At 19.4% G+C, this 19743-nt stretch overlaps 1 protein-coding gene across 1 annotated transcript; it reads right to left on the bottom strand. All coding sequences in view use genetic code 6, as the record gives it.

The window, feature by feature from the left end:
• Positions 1 to 356: 356 nt before the first annotated feature.
• TTHERM_01018480 (hypothetical protein) lies at positions 357 to 18984 on the bottom strand (the record flags this gene model as incomplete). The annotated part of the gene is made up of 41 exons (XM_001010295.3): positions 357 to 398; positions 448 to 475; positions 663 to 752; positions 1020 to 1109; positions 1378 to 1467; positions 1689 to 1778; positions 2846 to 2935; positions 3235 to 3324; positions 3615 to 3704; positions 3985 to 4074; positions 4379 to 4468; positions 5401 to 5490; positions 5732 to 5821; positions 6083 to 6172; positions 6431 to 6520; positions 6771 to 6860; positions 7117 to 7206; positions 7464 to 7553; positions 7822 to 7911; positions 8176 to 8265; positions 8531 to 8620; positions 8879 to 8968; positions 10820 to 10909; positions 11200 to 11289; positions 11567 to 11656; positions 11845 to 11934; positions 12110 to 12199; positions 12490 to 12579; positions 12859 to 12948; positions 13239 to 13328; positions 13597 to 13686; positions 15331 to 15420; positions 15676 to 15765; positions 16022 to 16171; positions 16795 to 16884; positions 17161 to 17250; positions 17496 to 17585; positions 17842 to 17931; positions 18190 to 18279; positions 18560 to 18649; positions 18914 to 18984. 41 exons carry the CDS (start codon positions 18982 to 18984, stop codon positions 357 to 359), a joined length of 3621 nt encoding a protein of 1206 aa, XP_001010295.3.
• Between the last annotated feature and the right edge of the window lie 759 nt (positions 18985 to 19743).

The raw sequence follows: 19743 nt of genomic DNA, 5'->3' as shown, positions 1-19743 counted from the left end.
ACATAATAAAAATATCTATTTATTTAATTGAGAGATTGCCTTCCTTTTACAAATATAATAATTTATATCCATATTTCTATAAGTATTTTTAGCTAAAATAATTTCCTATTTTTTAATTAAAATATTTTTTCAAAACTCTAAATAAAGAAAGAGCAAGTTGGTTTCCTAATTAAATGAAACCACAATATATTTAAATTTATTTAATAGGCTATTTATTTAAAATAAATATGATATTTATAAATATAAAAATTATAATAAATCCATATAAATATCTATATTTTATGTATATCTTATTACAAAACATTATATAATAAAAGATATTATTTATTTTTATTCTAAAATTTAATATTTGTTCATCATTTTTTAACCACTTGTTTATCACCATTAGAAACGGAAATCTATTTTAAAGAAAACTAATCTTTTTAATTTAATACATTTACTTATTACTTTCTATTTGTTTATTTAGTTTTCATTTCTATTATATAATTTTTTAATTAAAGATTATATTAAAATTAACAAATAAAAAAATATTAGCAGAATAAAAAAGAAAAAGAAAATAAATAAAATAAAAGCTAATAAATAAATTAAAAGAATTTAATTGTCTTAAATTCAATTTAATAACAAAAAATATCACAAATCTAAATCAAATAAATAGTTTTTACGCAAGATAAAGTGTCAAATTTTAAAGATTAGTGCACTTTGCTAAAGCAAAACCTAAGCCTTATATACCTTCATCACCATTTTAATTGCTACTTTTTAAATATTGAAGAAAAAATATATAAATATTTAGTTAGAAGCAAAAAATGAAGCAAAAATATGAAATAATAAGAAATTAATTAATAATAAAAAAGCTAAATTTGATAATAAAAAATTGAGTTAGATGGAGAAAAAAAAATACAAATTTAATAAAAAAAATAAACCAAATAAAAAGCTATTAAAAAAATTAAAAGAGTTTTTTGATATAAATTCATTTTTATAACTAAAAATATAGCTATCCAAAACAAATAAACTGTTTTTACACAAGATAAAGTCCCAAAATAGAGAGATTAGTGTAATTTACTAATGCAGAACCTAAGCCTGATATACCTTCATCACCAATTTAATTCTTACTTTTTAAATATTGAAGAAAAAATATATAGCTAATTTAGGAAAAATGAAGAAAAAATATCAAATATTAAGAAATTAATTAATAAAGATTAAAGTAAAAGTAGATAATAAATAAATGAGTAAACTAAGAAATTAAGATAAAAAAACATGTATAATAAAAAATAAATATAAATCAAATAAAAAGCTAATAAACAAATTAAATGAGTTTTATTGCTTAAAATTCATTTTTATAACTAAAAATATCACAATCCAAAACAAATAAATTTTTACTGAAGTTAAAGTTCCAAATTAGAGAGATTAGTGCAATTTTTTAAAGCAGAACCTAAGTTTAATGCACCTTTATCACCAATTTAATTATCCCTATTTAAATAATAAAAATATATAATTAATAAATTAGTTCGAAGGAAAAAAATGAAGAAAAAATATGGAATAATAAGAAATGAATTAATTAAGAATAATAAAAGCTAAAGCTGATAATAAAAAAGAAAAAGGAAAATAAAAAGCTAATAAACGAAATAAAGCTTTAAATTCATTTGTATTACTAAAAATTTCACAATACAAAACAAATAAAATTTTTTTACCGAAGATGAAGTGCTAAATTAGAGAGGTTAGTGCAATTTGCTAAACCAGAACCTAAGCCTGATGCACCAATTGAGCCAATTTAATTTTCACTATTTAAATAACAATAAACAAATATATAAATTAATTAATTAGTTTGAAGGGAAAAAATTAAGAAAACATATAAAATAATAAGAAAGAAGTGAATTAATTAATAATAATAAAAGTAAAAGTTGATAATAAAAAAATTGCTTAAATTAAAAAAGATAGAAAAAAAAACACAATTAAAATAAAAATAAACGAAATAAAGAGCTAATAAACAAATTAAAGAGTTTTATTGCTTTAAATTCATTTGAATAAATAAAAGTTTCTTAATACAAAACAAATATATTTGTTTTACCTAAGATTAAGTGCCAAATTAGAGAGATAAGCACAATTTGCTAAAGCAGAACCTAAGCCTTATGCACCTTCATCATTAATTTACGTGTATGTGATGGATTGTGGCTTGACCGCACCTCTACGCAATGCCACGATCAATAATAACCACTTATTTGAAAGTATCTCTTTGTGGCATTGAGTAATAAAGGTAAAATAAATGAAAAATATTCATCTATGTGATTAAAGCAGAAGTATTTTTCTTATAAATTAAAAAAATTTTCTGTTCACTATAGACATCAAAAAAGAAGAAGAAAATATATATATATATATAATAATAAATAAATAAAATGTGTTTATTCATATACTTAATCAACACAAAAATAACTTAAAATATATAAAATTATAAACTAATATATTTAAGATTTATTCTGAGTGCATTTATATGTGCGAGTATTTCTATTCTATTCTATCATTAATTTAATTGCAACTTTTTAAATGTTGAAGAAATAATATATTATTAATTAGTTATTTAGTTAGTTACTTAGTTAGAAGGGAAAGCCAGAGAAAAAATATTAAATAATAAGAAGTGAATTAATTAATAATAATAAAAGCAAAAGTTGAAAATAAAAAAAAAAATAATTTAAGCTGTGAAAGATAGAAAAAAACACAAGTAAAATAAAAAAAAGAAAAATAAATAAATAAATAAAATAAAAAGCTAATAAACAAATTTAAGAGTTTGATTGTTTTAAATCCATTTTATAGCTAAAAATATCACAATCCAAAAAAAATAAACTATTTTTACACAAGATCAAGTGTCAAATTAGAGAGATTAGTGCAATTTGCTAAAGCAGAACTTAAGCTTGATGCACCTTCATCGCCAATTTAATTTCCACTATTAAAATATTGAAGAAAAAATATATCATTACTTAGTTAGTTAGAAAGGAAAAATATGAAATAATAAGAAACTAATTAATAAAAGTTGATAATAAAAAAATAACTTAAACTAAGAAAGATAGATAAAAAAAATGCTGATTACGTCTTTTATATTGGCCTTAAGAAGGTAAAAGTAGAATAAAAAAGAAAAATAAATCAAATAAAAAGTTAATAAATTTTTTTAAAAAAGTTTTATTGTTTTAAATTCATTTTTATAACTAAAAATTTCATAATCCAAAACAAATAAACTATTTTTACGTAAGATCAAGTGTCAAATTAGAGAGATTAGTGCACTTTACTAAAGCAAAACCTAAGCCTGATGCACCTATTGCACCAATCTAATTGGAACTTTTTAAATGTTGAAGAAAAAAAAAATATATAATTAATTAGTTAGTTAGTTAGTTAGTTAGAAGGGAAAAATGAAGAAAAAATATGAAATATAAGACATGAATAATAATAATTGATAATAAAAAAATGACTTAAACTAAGAAACATAGAAAAAAATATAAGTATAATAAAAAATAAAAAGAAAAATAAACCAAATAAAAGCTAATAAATATATTAAAAGGGTTTTATTATTTTAAATTAATATTTAAAAATAAAAATATAATAATTCAATGCAAATAAACTGTTTTTACACAAGATAAAGAGTCAAATTAGAGAGATTAATGCAATTTTTAAAAGCAAAACCTAAACCTTATATACCTTCATCACCAATTTAATTGAAACTTTTTAAATATTGAAGAAAAAATATTTTATTAGATAGTTAGAAAGAAAAAATATGAAATAGGAAGAAATTAATTAACAAATAATAATAAAATCAAAATTTTATAATAAAAAAATAGTTTAAATTAAGAGATATAAAAATAAAACATAAAATCAATTAAAAACAAAAGGAAAAATAAATCAAATAAAAAGCTAATAAATGTATTAAAAGAGTTTTAATGTTTTAAATTCAATTTAACAGCTAAAAATTTCACGTTCCAAAACAAAAAAAACTGTTTTTACTGAAGATAAAGTGCCAAATTAGAGATATTAGTGCAATTTGCTAATGCAGAACCTAAGCCTGATGCACCAATTGCACCTATTTTATTAGAACTTTTTAAATAATAAAAAAAATATATATAATTAATTAATTATTTAGTTTGCTTGAAGGAAAAAATGAAGAAAATATATGAAATAATAAAAAATTAATTAATAATAATAAAAGCAAAATTTGATAACAAAAAATGACTTAAGCTAAGAAATATAGAAAAAAAAAAACACATTTAAAAAAGAAAAAGAAAAAGAAAATATAAATCAAATAAATAGCTAAGAAAAAAATTAAAAAATTTTTTATTTTGAATTCATTTTTATAACTAAAATTATCATAAATAATCCAATACAAATAAACTGTTTTTACGAAAGATAAAGTGCTAAATTAGAGAGATTAGTGCAATTTGTTAAAGCAGAACCTAAGCATAATACATCTTCATCACTAATTTAATTTGCACTTTTTAAATATTGAAGAAAAAAAAATTAATTAATTAGTTTGAAAGAAAAAATGAAGAAATAATATGATATAACAAGAAATTAATTAATTAATAATAATAAAAGCAAAATTTGATAGTAAATAACTAAATTAAAAGAAAAAAAATTAATTAAAAAAAAAAATCTTCAAAAGTAACCACAAAAGTTAAAATATAAATTAAAATTTGATTTCTCCTTGAGGTTTTATTTAAATCATGGTATCTATTTAATCATGATAAATAAAAAAAGGATAGAAATATTATTGATGGATAATATTTCAGATTAAAATATAACTGAAGTATAAAAGCTTAGCATTTATTTAATTTATTAAGAAATAATAAAACACTAAAAGTTTCAAATTATTTGTTCGTTTTTGGAAAAATCATTGCGTTGCTTTAGAGGAATTAATTTATTTAAGTAATTTTAATTTTTTTATTTTTTATAAATAATTTATTCACTTACAAAAATATGAATGTTATTTATAAATATAAAATCAATAATAAAATCTATAAATCTATTTGTTTATTTTTTAGGTTAAAAAAAGTTTTACAAAATATTATTCAAGCATTTAATATTTATTCATCCTTTTTTTATCACTTGTTTATCACCAGATATATTTTTTAAAGACAACTAATCTTTTTGATTTAAGATACTTGCTTATTACATTGAATTCATTCAAGGATCTAAAAATTTAAAAATAAATTTGTGTAAATTTTAAATAAATATCAAAATAGAATACACTTTTAAATTAAAAAATATTTCTTAAATTAATAAATAAAATATAATTAGTGGTATAAAAAAGATAAAAAAATTAATTAATTAAAATCTATCAAATAAATTCAATGAGCTTTGTTGTTTTTAATTAGTTTTTATAATTAAAAATATAACAATCCAAAACAAATAAACTGTTTTTACTCAAGATCAAGTGTCAAATTTGAGAGATTAATGCAATTTGCTAAACCAGAGCCTAAGCCTGATGCACCCATTGAACCAATTTAATTGTAACTTTTTAAATATTGAAGAAAAAATATATCATTAAATAGTAAATTAGAAAGAAAAAATGAAGAAAAAATATGAAATAATAAGATTAATTAATAATAAAAGCAAAAGTTTAAAAATAAAATGATGAGCTAAAATAAAAAAAAAAACAAGCACAATAAAAATAAAAACAAAAAATAGTTTATTGTTTTTAATTAGTTTTTATAATTAAAAATATAACAATCTAAAACAAATAAACTGTTTTTACCCAAGATAAAGTCTCAAATTTGAGAGATTAATACAATTTGCTAAGCCAGAACCTAAGCCTGATGCACCCATTGAACCAATTTAATTTCCACTTTTTAAATATTGAAGAAAAAATATATCATTAAATAGTAAATTAGAAGGAAAAAATGAAGAAAAAATATGAAATAATAAGATTAATTAATAATAAAAGCAAAAGTTTAAAAATAAAATGATGAGCTAAATTAACAAAGAAAGAAAGAAAGAACAAAAAAAAGCAAGCACAATAAAAACAAAAACAAAAAAGAGTTTATTGTTTTTAATTAGTTTTTATAATTAAAAATATCACAATCCAAAATAAATAAACTGTTTTTACTCAAGATAAAGTGTCAAATTTGAGAGATTAATGCAATTTGCTAAAACAGAACCTAAGCCTGATGCACCTTCATCACCAATTTAATTGCAACTTTTTAAATATTGAAGAAAAAATATATCATTAAATCGTAAATTAGAAGGAAAAAATGAAGAAAAAATATGAAATAATAAGATTAATTAATAATAAAAGCAAAAGTTTAAAAATAAAATGATGAGCTAAATTAACAAAGAAAGAAAGAACAAAAAAAAAGCAAACACAATAAAAACAAAAACAAAAAAGAGTTTATTGTTTTTAATTAGTTTTTATAATTAAAAATATCACAATCCAAAACAAATAAACTGTTTTTACTCAAGATAAAGTGTCAAATTTGAGAGATTAATGCAATTTGCTAAACCAGAACCTAAGCCTGATGCACCCATTGAACCAATTTAATTTTCACTTTTTAAATATTGAAGAAAAATATATCATTAAATCGTAAATTAGAAGGAAAAAATGAAGAAAAAATATGAAATAATAATATTAATTAATAATAAAAGCAAAAGTTTAAAAATAAAATGATGAGCTAAATTAACAAAGAAAGAAAGAACAAAAAAAAGCAAGCACAACAAAAACAAAAAAGAGTTTATTGTTTTTAATTAGTTTTTATAATTAAAAATATCACAATCCAAAACAAATAAGCTGTTTTTACCGAAGATTAAGTGTCAAATTTGAGAGATTAATGCAATTTGCTAAACTAGAACCTAAGCCTGATGCACCTTTATCACAAATTTAATTTCCACTTTTTAAATATTGAAGAAAAAATATATCATTAAATAGTAAATTAGAAAGAAAAAATGAAGAAAAATATGAAATAATATGATTAATTAATAATAAAAGCAAAAGTTTAAAAATAAAATGATGAGCTAAGTTAACAAAGAAAGAAAGAACAAAAAAAAGCAAGCACAATAAAAACAGAAACAAAAAAGAGTTTATTGTTTTTAATTAGTTTTTATAATTAAAAATATCACAATCCAAAACAAATAAACTGTTTTTACCCAAGATCAAGTGTCAAATTTGAGAGATTAATGCAATTTGCTAAACCAGAACCTAAGCCTGATGCACCTTCATCACCAATTTAATTGCAACTTTTTAAATATTGAAGAAAGAATATATCATTAAATAGTAAATTAGAAAGAAAAAATGAAGAAAAATATGAAATAATAAGATTAATTAATAATAAAAGCAAAATTTTAAAAATAAAATGATGAGCTAAATTAACAAAGAAAGAAAGAACAAAAAAAAGCAAGAACAATAAAAACAAAAACAAAAAAGAGTTTTATTGTTTTTAATTAGTTTTTATAATTAAAAATATCACAATCTAAAACAAATAAACTGTTTTTACTAAAGATAAAGTGTCAAATTTGAGAGATTAATGCAATTTGCTAAACCAGAGCCTAAGCCTGATGTACCTTCATCACCAATTTAATTAGAACTTTTTAAATATTGAAGAAAAAATATATCATTAAATAATTAATGAGAAGGAAAAAATGAATAAAAAATATGAAATAATAAGATTAATTAATAATAAAAGCAAAAGTTTAAAATAAAATGATGAGCTAAATTAACAAAGAAAAAAAGAAAGAAAGAAAGAACAAAAAAAAGTAAGCATAATAAAAACAAAAACAAAAATGAGTTTATTGTTTTTAATTAGTTTTTATAATTAAAAATATGACAATCCAAAACAAATAAACTGTTTTTACCCAAGATTAAGTATCAAATTTGAGAGATTAATGCAATTTGCTAAACCAGAGCCTAAGCCTGATGCACCCATAGCACCAATTTAATTGCTACTTTTTAAATATTGAAGAAAAAATATATCATTAAATCGTAAATTAGAAAGAAAAAATGAAGAAAAAATATGAAATAATAAGATTAATTAATAGTAAAAGCAAAAGTTTAAAATAAAGTGAGGATCTAAATTAACAAAGAAAGAAAGAAAGAAAGAACAAAAAAAAGCAAGCACAATAAAAATAAAAACAAAATAGAGTTTATTGTTTTTAATTAGTTTTTATAATTAAAAATATCACAATCCAAAACAAATAAACTGTTTTTACACAAGATCAAGTGTCAGATTTGAGAGATTAATGCAATTTGCTAAACCAGAACCTAAGCCTGATGCACCCATTGCACCAATTTAATTTCCACTTTTTAAATATTGAAGAAAAAATATATCATTAAATAATTAATGAATGAGAAGGAAAAAATGAAGAAAAAATATGAAATAATAAGATTAATTAATAATAAAAGCAAAAGTTTAAAAATAAAATGATGAGCTAAATTAACAAAGAAAGAAAGAAAGAACAAAAAAAAGTAAACATAATAAAAACAAAAACAAAAAAGGGTTTATTGTTTTTAATTAGTTTTTATAATTAAAAATATGACAATCCAAAACAAATAAACTGTTTTTACACAAGATTAAGTGTCAAATTTGAGAGATTAATGCAATTTGCTAAACCAGAACCTAAGCCTGATGCACCTTCATCACCAATTTAATTGCAACTTTTTAAATATTGAAGAAAAAATATATCATTAAATAGTAAATTAGAAAGAAAAAATGAAGAAAAAATATGAAATAATAAGATTAATTAATAATAAAAGAATTAGTTTAAAAATAAAATGATGAGCTAAATTAACAAAGAAAGAAAGAACAAAAAAAAAGCAAGCACAATAAAAACAAAAACAAAAAAGGGTTTATTGTTTTTAATTAGTTTTTATAATTAAAAATATGACAATCCAAAACAAATAAACTGCTTTTACAGAAGATCAAGTGTCAAATTTGAGAGATTAATGCAATTTGCTAAACCAGAACCTAAGCCTGATGCACCCATTGCATCAATTTAATTTCCACTTTTTAAATATTGAAGAAAAAATATATCATTAAATAGTAAATTAGAAGAAAAAATGAAGAAAAAAATGAAATAATAAGATTAATTAATAATAAAAGCAAAAGTTAAAAATAAAATGATGAGCTAAATTAACAAAGAAAGAAAGAAATAAAGAAAGAAAGAACAAAAAATACATTTTATTAAATTAAAATTTTAAATATTTTTTCATCCCAAAGGAATTCATTGTGAATTATATTTTTTGAAAAACCTCCATTTTTTTTGGACATGGTTAAAATCAATCTTTTGTAAAATTTATCAAAATTTATTTTTATAAAAAAAAATGATATGTGAAAAGAATATAAGGTATATATTATTTCAAATTTTAAATTTTGAGAATTTAAAGCTTTCTAAAAACTCAAAAATAAGGCTGTTTTAAGCTAATTTAGCTTTATTTATTATGTTATTAAGATATATTACATTTCGCCTTTTATAAATTAAATAGGCATTTAACTCTAGTTAATTAGAAGGAAAAAATGAAGAAAAAATATGAAATAATAAGATTAATTAATAACTAACTAATAAAATTAACAAAGAATGAAAAAAGAGAAATCATAATAAAAAGAAAAAGAAATCAAATAAACTAAAAGATCTTTTAGTTTTAAATCAACTAATATAATTAAAAATATTACAATCCAAAACTAATAAACTGCTTTTATTAAGTGTAAGTTTTAATAGCAAAAAATAAAGAAAAAATATCAAATAATAAAAAATGAATCATAAATAATTAAAAATTGAAATGAAAATTAAATTAAAATATCTAAAAAACTGTTGTTTTAATAAAAATCAATAAATAAATAATGATGATAATTTCTTATATAAAAATGATTTATTTAAATAAATTGAAATTTAAATGTATAAAAAATATTAATAATAAAAAAAAATATTAATTAATAAAATTACTTGAGATCAATATCGAGAACCTAATGAGATAAAAGTGAAGAGCTTATAAACTTTTTTTATTAATTTATATAAATTTAAATGATATTAATTAAAAAATTAATAATTACTTCTTCTAATTTTTTATATTATTTAATCTATTATATCATTTATTTTTTTTTTCAAAAATATTGAATAGCAAGCAATTTATGAAATTTAATTAATTAATTAAAAATGGATAAAAAGAACAAATAAATATAATAATCAATTAATTATCAAATATTAATTAATATATATATTTGGTTTTATGAAGAGATATATTATCACAGAAAAATTAATTTAACATTCATTATTTAAACTTAATATTTCTATTTAAAACATATACTTAAAAATATATATAGTAGGAATTAGCGATGACCAGTTATTTATTTAGTCATATTTGAAAAAACTTTAATAATTAATTAATTAACTCAAAACATAAAATTTCGCTAATTGTAAATCTAAAAGGCATTTTACTCTAATATTTATAAATATAAAAATTATAATAAATCTATGTATATTTTAGGTTAAATTTTCTTATTACAAAATATTATTTAATAAAACATATTATTTTGTATTATTCAAATATTTAATTTTTATTCATCCTTTTAAATCACTTGTTTGTTTATCACCATTAGAAACGGAAATCTATTTTAAAGACAACTAATCTTTTTAATTTAAGACATTTACTTTATATTTTCAATTCATTTATTTAGTTAAAACTTCTATTATAAATTAAAATAAATTACTAAAAAATATAAAATTTAAAATTAATAAATAAGAATAAAAAATGAAAAATAAAATAAAAGGCTCATAAATAAATTAAAAGAGTTCATTGTTTTAAATTAATTTGTAAAACAAAAATATCACAAATCCAAAACAAATAAACTGTTTTTACTCAAGATAAAGTGTCAAATTTGAAAGATTAGCGCAATTTGCTAAAGCAAAACCTAAGCCCTATATACCTTCATCACCAATTTAATTTCCACTTTTTAAATATTGAAGAAAAAATAAATAATTATTAGTTAGTTAGTTAGTTAGTTAGTTAGAAGGAAAAAATGAAATAATAAGCAATTAATTAACTAATAATAATAAAAACTAAATTTGATAATACAAAATTGAGTTAAACTAAAAAAATTAAATAATAAAAATACAAGTAAAGTAAAAAAAAAATAAATTAAATAACAAGCTAATAAACAAATTAAAAGAGTTTATTTGCTTTAAATTCATTTTTATGACTAAAAAATTAGCAATCTAAAGCAAATTAACTATTTTTACACAAGATAAAGTGCCAAATTTGAAAGACTAGTTAAATTTGCTAATGCAGCACCTAAGCCTGATGCTCCAATCGTACCAATTTAATTGTGACTGAATATTGAAGAAAAAATAATAGTTAATTAGTTAGTTAGTAGGAAAAATGAAGAAAAAATATGAATTAATAAATAATGATTAAATTAAAAGTTAATAATAAAAAAATAAATAAATGACTTAAACTAAGAAACTTAGGAAAAAAAACAGAAGAGTACAATAAAAAATAAAAATAAATCAAGTAAAAAGCTAATAAACAAATTAAAGAGTTTTTTATTCTTTTAAATATTTTTTTTAATTAAAAATATCACAATCCAAAAAAATAAACTGCTTTTACTGAAGTTAAAGTTCCAAATTAGAGAGATTAGTGCTGTTTGCTAAATCAGAACATAAGCTTGATGCACCTTCATCACCAATTTAATTGAAACTTTTTAAATATTGAAGAAAAAAGTTATTAAATGATTTACTTAGAAGGAAAAAATGTAGAAAAAAAAAGTATATTATAAAAGAAAAATAAATCAAGTGAAAAAAAATAAATAAATTAAAGTGTTTTATTGCTTTAAATTCATTTGTATAACTTAAAATTTCACAATAAAAAAAAAAAAATTTTTTTACCGAAGATTAAGTGCCAAATTAGAGAGATTAGCACAATTTGCTAAAGCAGAACCTAAGCATAATGCACCGATTGCACCAATTTAATTTTCCCTATTCAAATAATAATGAGCTAAGAAATATTGAAAAAAAAAAGAAGTACGAATAGAATAAAAAAAAATAGAAAAATAAATAAAAAAGCTAATTAACAAATTAAAAGAGTTTTATTGTTTTAAATTAATTTTTATAACTAAAAATTTCCAATCCAAAACAAATAAACTATTTTTACTCAAGATAAAGCGCCAAATTAGAGAGATTAGTGCAATTTGCTAAACCAGAACCTAAGCCTGATGCACCTTCATCATTAATTTAACTGCAACTTTTTAAATGTTAAAGAAAAAAATATTTAATGAGTTAGTTAGTTAATTTGAAGGGAAAACGAAGAAAAAATATGAAATAATAACAAGTGAATTAATAATAATAAAAGTAAAAATTAAAAATAAAAAAAATGATTTAAACTAAGAAAGATAGAAAAAAAAAAGTAAAATAAAAAACAAAAAAAGAAAAATAAATAAAATAAAAAGCTAATAAACAAATTAAATATTTTTATTATTTTAAATAGATTTTTATAGCTAAAAATATCACAATCCAAAAATAAACTGTTTTTACGGAAGATAAAGTGCCAAATTAGAGAGATTAGTGCAATTTGTTAAAGCAGAACCTAAGCATGATACACTTTCATTACCAATTTAATTTCCACTTTTTTAAAAATTGAAGAAAAAATATATTATTACTTATTTAGAAGGGAAAATGAGGTAAAAATATGAAATATAAAAAAAATAATTAATAATAATTAAAGCAAAAGTTGATAATAAAAAAATAACTTAAACTAAAAAGATAGATAAAAACACAAGTAAAATAAAAAAAGGAAAATAAATCTAATAAAAAGCTGATAAATATATTAAAAGAGTTTTATTGTTTTAAATTCATTTTTATAACTAAAAATTTCACAATCCAAAACAAATAAACTGTTTTTACGTAAGATCAAGTGTCAAATTAGAGAGATTAATGCAATTTGCTAAAGCAGAACCTAAGCCTTATACACCAATTGTACCAATTTAATTTTTACTTTTTAAGTATAGAAGGAAAAATATATTATTTATTAGTAAATTAGTTAGAAGGGAAAAATGATGAAAACATCAAATATTAGGCATTAATTAATAATAAAAGTAAAAGTTGATAATAAAAATATGGCTTAAACTAAGAAACATAGAAAAAAAAATACAAGCCCAATAAAAAACAAAAAAAGAAAAATAAATCAAATAAAAAGCTAAAAAATATATTAAAAGAGTTTTAATGTTTTAAATTCATTTATATATCTAGAAATTTCACAATCCAAAACAAATAAATTTTTTTACGCAAGATAAAGTGCCAAATTAGAGAGATTAAAACAATTTGCTAAAGCGGAACCTAAGCTTGAAACACCAATTGCACCAATTTAATTGTAACTTTTTAAATAATAAAGAAAAAATATAAAATTAATTAGTTAGTTAGTTTGAAGAAATAATAAAAAATTAAATTAATAATATTAAAAGCAAAATTTGATAATAAAAAAATGACTTAAACTAAGAAAGAATAGAAAAAAATATAGTAAAATAAAAAAGAAAACAAAAAATAAATCAAATAAAGGCTAATAATATTGAAAAATTTTTATTATTTTAAATTCATTTTTATAACTAAAAATACCATAATCCAATACAAAAAAATTATTTTTACGCAAGATAAAGTGCCAAATTAGAGAGATTAGTGCAATTTGTTAAAGCAAAACTTAAGCATGATACATCTTCATCACCATTTAAATTTCCACTTTTTAAATATTGGAGAAATAATATTTAAAAAGAGTTATAATATTTTAAATACAAGTAAAAATATTGCAATCCAAAACAAATAAACTGTTTTTATCAATTAAAAGTGTTAGAAACAAAAAAAATAAATAAAAATATCATATAATATCAATTTAATTTCTAACTACTTGTTTTTTATTTTAAAATATTTTAAGGTAAAAATACTATTTAAAAATTAATAATCATATGAGTTAATTGAGTGATTTATTTTGAAACTATATAATGAATTTAAAAAATTTAAAGCAAAAATTAAGTTAAAATAACTAAAAATATATTTGTTAAAATAAAATGAATGGAAATATGTGATAATTTCTATTTGAAGAATAATATTATAAATAAATTGTAATTTAAATATAAATAAAATATTAATAATAATAATATTTATAAATTAAATATACGCGAGATCAATATCGAGAATCTAATGAGATGATAGAGAAGAGTTTAAAAACTTTTTAATTAATAAAAATAAATTTAACATATATTGATAAAATAATAAATAATTACTTCTTCTAATCTGTTATATTATTTAATCTATTATATCATTTATTTATTTTTTTTTTCAAAAATACAATAGCAATTAATTGAAATTTAATAAAGAAAAAGTGGATAAAAAGAACAACTAAATTATATGAATTTATAAATTTGCTATTAGTAAGAGATATCACAAAAAAGTTAGCTTAACATTCTTTATTTAAAATTTATATTTAAAATGTGTACTTAAAAAAATAGTAAATGGTTAATTAGTCATATGTTGAAAAAATTCTATTAATTACTAACTGTTCTTAAATAATATAAAAATACTTTTTATTTTGTAAAATTTTCTATTTTAATGGTTCAAAAATTCAAGAAAATGAAGAGAATTTAATTAGATAAAAAAATAATGAGTATTTATGATATTTAAGTATTGGAATTAGAAAAGAAAAAAAAACAAATATTTATAAATTTTTTAAAATATGTTTAAAAAAATAAAATATGTTTTCTCTAACAAGTTTCCTATTCTAAATAAAAAAGAAAATTTTATCATTTTTCTAGGTTTAAAAAGTATTTGCTTTCTCTCTATTATACCTAAATACTATTCTAAAATCTAGTGAATGGAATCATTATTTAAGTAATTTTAATTTTTATATTTTTTATAAATAATTTATTTTCTTACAAAAATATGAATGTTATTTATAAAATATAAAATCAATAATAAAATCTATAAATCTATCTGTTTATTTTTTAGGTTAAAAAAAACTTTACAAAATATTATTCAAGCATTTAATATTTATTCATCCTTTTTTCATCACTTGTTTATCACAAGATATATTTTTTAAAGACAACTAATCTTTTTGATTTAAGATACTTTCTTATTACTTTGAATTCATTCAAGAAGCTAAAAATTTAAAAATAAATTTGAGTAAATTTTAAATAAATATCAAAATAGAATACACTTTTAAATTAAAAAATATTTCTTAAATTAATAAATAAAATTTCGTTAGTGGTAAAAAAAGATAAAAAAATTAATTAATTACAATCTATCAAATAAATTCAAAGAGCTTTATTGTTTTTAATTACTTTTTATAATTAAAAATATCATAATCCAAAACAAATAAACTGTTTTTACCGAAGATTAAGTGTCAATTTTGAGAGATTAATGCAATTTGCTAAACCAGAACCTAAGCCTGATGCACCTTAATCACCAATTTAATTATCGCTTTTTAAATATTGAAGAAAAAATATATCATTAAATAACTAATGAGAAGGAAAAATGAAGAAAAAATATGAAATAATAAGATTAATTAATAATAAAAGCAAAAGTTTAAAATAAAATTATGAGCTAATTTAACAAAGAAAGAAAGAACAAAAAAAAGAAAGCACAATAAAAACAAAAACAAAAAAGAGTTTATTGTTTTTAATTAGTTTTTATAATTAAAAATATCACAATCCAAAACAAATAAACTGTTTTTACCAAAGATCAAGTGTCAAATTTGAGAGATTAATGCAATTTGCTAAACCAGAACCTAAGCCTGATGCACCTTCATCACCAATTTAATTATAACTTTTTAAATATTGAAGAAAAAATATACCATTAAATAGTAAATTAGAAGGAAAAAATGAAGAAAAAATATGAAATAATAAGATTAATTAATAATAAAAGCAAATGTTTAAAATAAAATGATGAGCTAAATTAACAAAGAAAGAAAGAACAAAAAAAAGAAAGCACAATAAAAACAAAAACAAAAAAGAGTTTATTGTTTTTAATTAGTTTTTATTATTAAAAATATCACAATCCAAAACAAATAAACTGTTTTTACCGAAGATTAAGTGTCAAATTTGAGAGATTAATGCAATTTGCTAAACCAGAACCTAAACCTGATGCACCTTCATCACCAATTTAAAGAAGGGCTAAGCGGCTCGAGTGGGCGAGTCGGAGGGTCTTAGCAGTGATATCGGGGGTTCGAATCCTATACCGCCCCCTTTATTTCGAAAAATTCCATGTAAAAATGTGAATGTTACCAGCGGTCTCCTTGGTAGGAGGGAAGGGCCAAATCTGATAGGAGGTAAAGAGGAGGCCCCATTCTGAACAGAAGATCTGGAATACAAATGGGAAGCGAGCATAATGCGTAGTCAAATCATGGAAGATTAGTAGAAATGCCATTAGGGTGTAGGTGACCCTTCCCTTCTAGTATATTACCCACAATTATATATAAATAAATTGGTATACGTATAATAATAATAATGTATAAGTAATTATATATAGGGCCCCTATCCCGAGTGCATGTCACCATGTGCGAGTATGTATGTATGTATGTATCACCAATTTAATTAGAACTTTTTAAATATTGAAGAAAAAATATATCATTAAATAGTAAATTAGAAGGAAAAAATGAAGAAAAAATATGAAATAATAAGATTAATTAATAATAAAAGCAAATGTTTAAAATAAAATGATGAGCTAAATTAACAAAGAAAGAAAGAACAAAAAAAAGAAAGCACAATAAAAACAAAAACAAAAAAGAGTTTATTGTTTTTAATTAGTTTTTATAATTAAAAATATCACAATCCAAAACAAATAAACTGTTTTTACAGAAGTTCAAGTGTCAAATTTGAGAGATTAATGCAATTTGCTAAACCAGAACCTAAGCCAGATGCACCCATTGCACGAATTTAATTAGAACTTTTTAAATATTGAAGAAAAAATATATCATTAAATAGCTAATGAGAAGGAAAAAATGAAGAAAAAATATGAAATAATAAGATTAATTAATAATAAAAGCAAAAGTTTAAAATAAAATGATGAGCTAAATTAACAAAGAAAGAAAGAAAGAAAGAAAGAAAGAAAGAACAAAAAAAATCAAGCACAATAAAAACAAAAACAAAAAAGAGTTTATTGTTTTTAATTAGTTTTTATAATTAAAAATATCACAATCCAAAACAAATAAACTGTTTTTACCAAAGATTAAGTGTCAAATTTGAGAGATTAATGCAATTTGCTAAACCAGAACCTAAGCCTGATGCACCTTCATCACCAATTTAATTTTTACTTTTTAAATATTGAAGAATAAATATATCATTAAATAGTAAATTAGAAAGAAAAAATATGAAATAATAAGATTAATTAATAATAAAAGCAAAAGTTTAAAATAAAATGATGAGCTAAATTAACAAAGAAAGAAAGAACAAAAAAAAGAAAGCACAATAAAAACAAAAACAAAAAAGAGTTTATTGTTTTTAATTAGTTTTTATTATTAAAAATATCACAATCCAAAACAAATAAACTGTTTTTACCGAAGATTAAGTGTCAAATTTGAGAGATTAATGCAATTTGCTAAACCAGAACCTAAGCCTGGTGCACCCATTGCACCAATTTAATTATAACTTTTTAAATATTGAAGAAAAAATATATCATTAAATAACTAATGAGAAGGAAAAAATGAAGAAAAAATATGAAATAATAAGATTAATTAATAATAAAAGCAAAAGTTTAAAATAAAATGATGAGCTAAATTAACAAAGAAAGAAAGAACAAAAAAAAGAAAGCACAATAAAAACAAAAACAAAAAAGAGTTTATTGTTTTTAATTAGTTTTTATAATTAAAAATATCACAATCCAAAATAAATAAACTGGTTTTACCTAAGATCAAGTGTCAAATTTGAGAGATTAATGCAATTTGCTAAACCAGAACCTAAACCTGATGCACCTTCATCACCAATTTAATTAGAACTTTTTAAATATTGAAGAAAAAATATATCATTAAATAGTTAATTAGAAAGAAAATTGAAGAAAAAATATGAAATAATAAGATTAATTAATAATAAAAGCAAAAGTTTAAAATAAAATGATGAGCTAAATTAATAAAGAAAGAAAGAAAGAACAAAAAAAAGCAAGCACAATAAAAACAGAAACAAAAAAAGTTTATTGTTTTTAATTAGTTTTTATAATTAAAAATATCACAATCCAAAACAAATAAACTGTTTTTACCTAAGATTAAGTGTCAAATTTGAGAGATTAATGCAATTTGCTAAACCAGAACCTAAGCCTGATGCACCTTTATCACCAATTTTATTAGACCTTTTTAAATATTGAATAAAAAATATGTCATTAAATAATTAATGAGAAGGAAAATATGAAGAAAAAAAATGAAATAATAAGATTAATTAATAATAAAAGCAAAAGTTTAAAATAAAATGATGAGCTAAATTAACAAAGAAAGAAAGAAAGAAAGAAATAAAGAAAGAAAGAACAAAAAAAAGTAAGCACAATAAAAACAAAAACAAAAAAGAATTTATTGTTTTTAATTAGTTTTTATAATTAAAAATATCACAATCCAAAACAAATAAACTGTTTTTACCAAAGATCAAGTTTCAAATTTGAGAGATTAATGCAATTTGCTAAACCAGAACCTAAGACTGATGCACTTTCATCACCAATTTAATTTTTACTTTTTAAATATTGAAGAATAAATATATCATTAAATAGTAAATTAGAAAGAAAAATGAAGAAAAAATATGAAATAATAAGATTAATTAATAATAAAAGCAAAAGTTTAAAATAAAATGATGAGCTAAATTAACAAAGAAAGAAAGAAAGAAAGAACAAAAAAAATCAAGCACAATAAAAACAAAAACAAAAAAGAGTTTTATTGTTTTTAATTAGTTTTTATAATTAAAAATATCACAATCCAAAACAAATAAACTGTTTTTACCGAAGATTAAGTGTCAAATTTGAGAGATTAATGCAATTTGCTAAACCAGAACCTAAGCCAAATACACTCATTGCACCAATTTAATTATAACTTTTTAAATATTGAAGAAAAAATATATCATTAAATAACTAATGAGAAGGAAAAAATGAATAAAAAATATGAAAAAATAAGATTAATTAATAATAAAAGCAAAAGTTTAAAATAAAATGATGAGCTAAATTAACAAAGAAAGAAAGAAAGAAAGAAAGAAAGAACAAAAAAAAAAAAGGGGGTGGGGGGGGGGGGTCACAACAGGGACCCATACATTTTGAATGAAAAATTTCCATTCAATAATAAAATTTATCAAAATTTATTTTTATTAAAAAAAAATGATATGTGAAAAGAATAATTGGTATATATTATTTCAAATTTTACATTTTGAGAATTTAAAGCTTTCTAAAAACTCAAAAATAAGGCTGTTTTAAGCTAATTTAGCTTTATTTATTATGTTATTAAGATATATTACATTTCGCCTTTTATAAATTAAATAGTCATTTAACTCTAGTTAATTAGAAGGAAAAAATGAAGAAAAAATATGAAATAATAAGATTAATTAATAACTAATAAAATTAACAAAGAATGAAAAAAAAGAAATCATAATAAAAAGAAAAAGAAATCAAATAAACTAAAAGATCTTTATTGTTTTAAATCAACTAATATAATTAAAAATATTACAATCCAAAACTAATAAACTGCTTTTATTAAGTGTAAGTTTTAATAGCAAAAAATAAAGAAAAAATATCAAATAATAAAAAATGAATCATAAATAATTAAAAATTGAAATGAAAATT

Source organism: Tetrahymena thermophila (genome assembly GCF_000189635.1).
Source record: "Tetrahymena thermophila SB210 genomic scaffold scf_8254760, whole genome shotgun sequence".
Classification (NCBI taxonomy): Eukaryota; Ciliophora; class Oligohymenophorea; order Hymenostomatida; family Tetrahymenidae; genus Tetrahymena; species Tetrahymena thermophila.
Note: the sequence above shows the minus strand (reverse complement) of the source record. Positions and strands in the feature narration are given on the sequence as shown.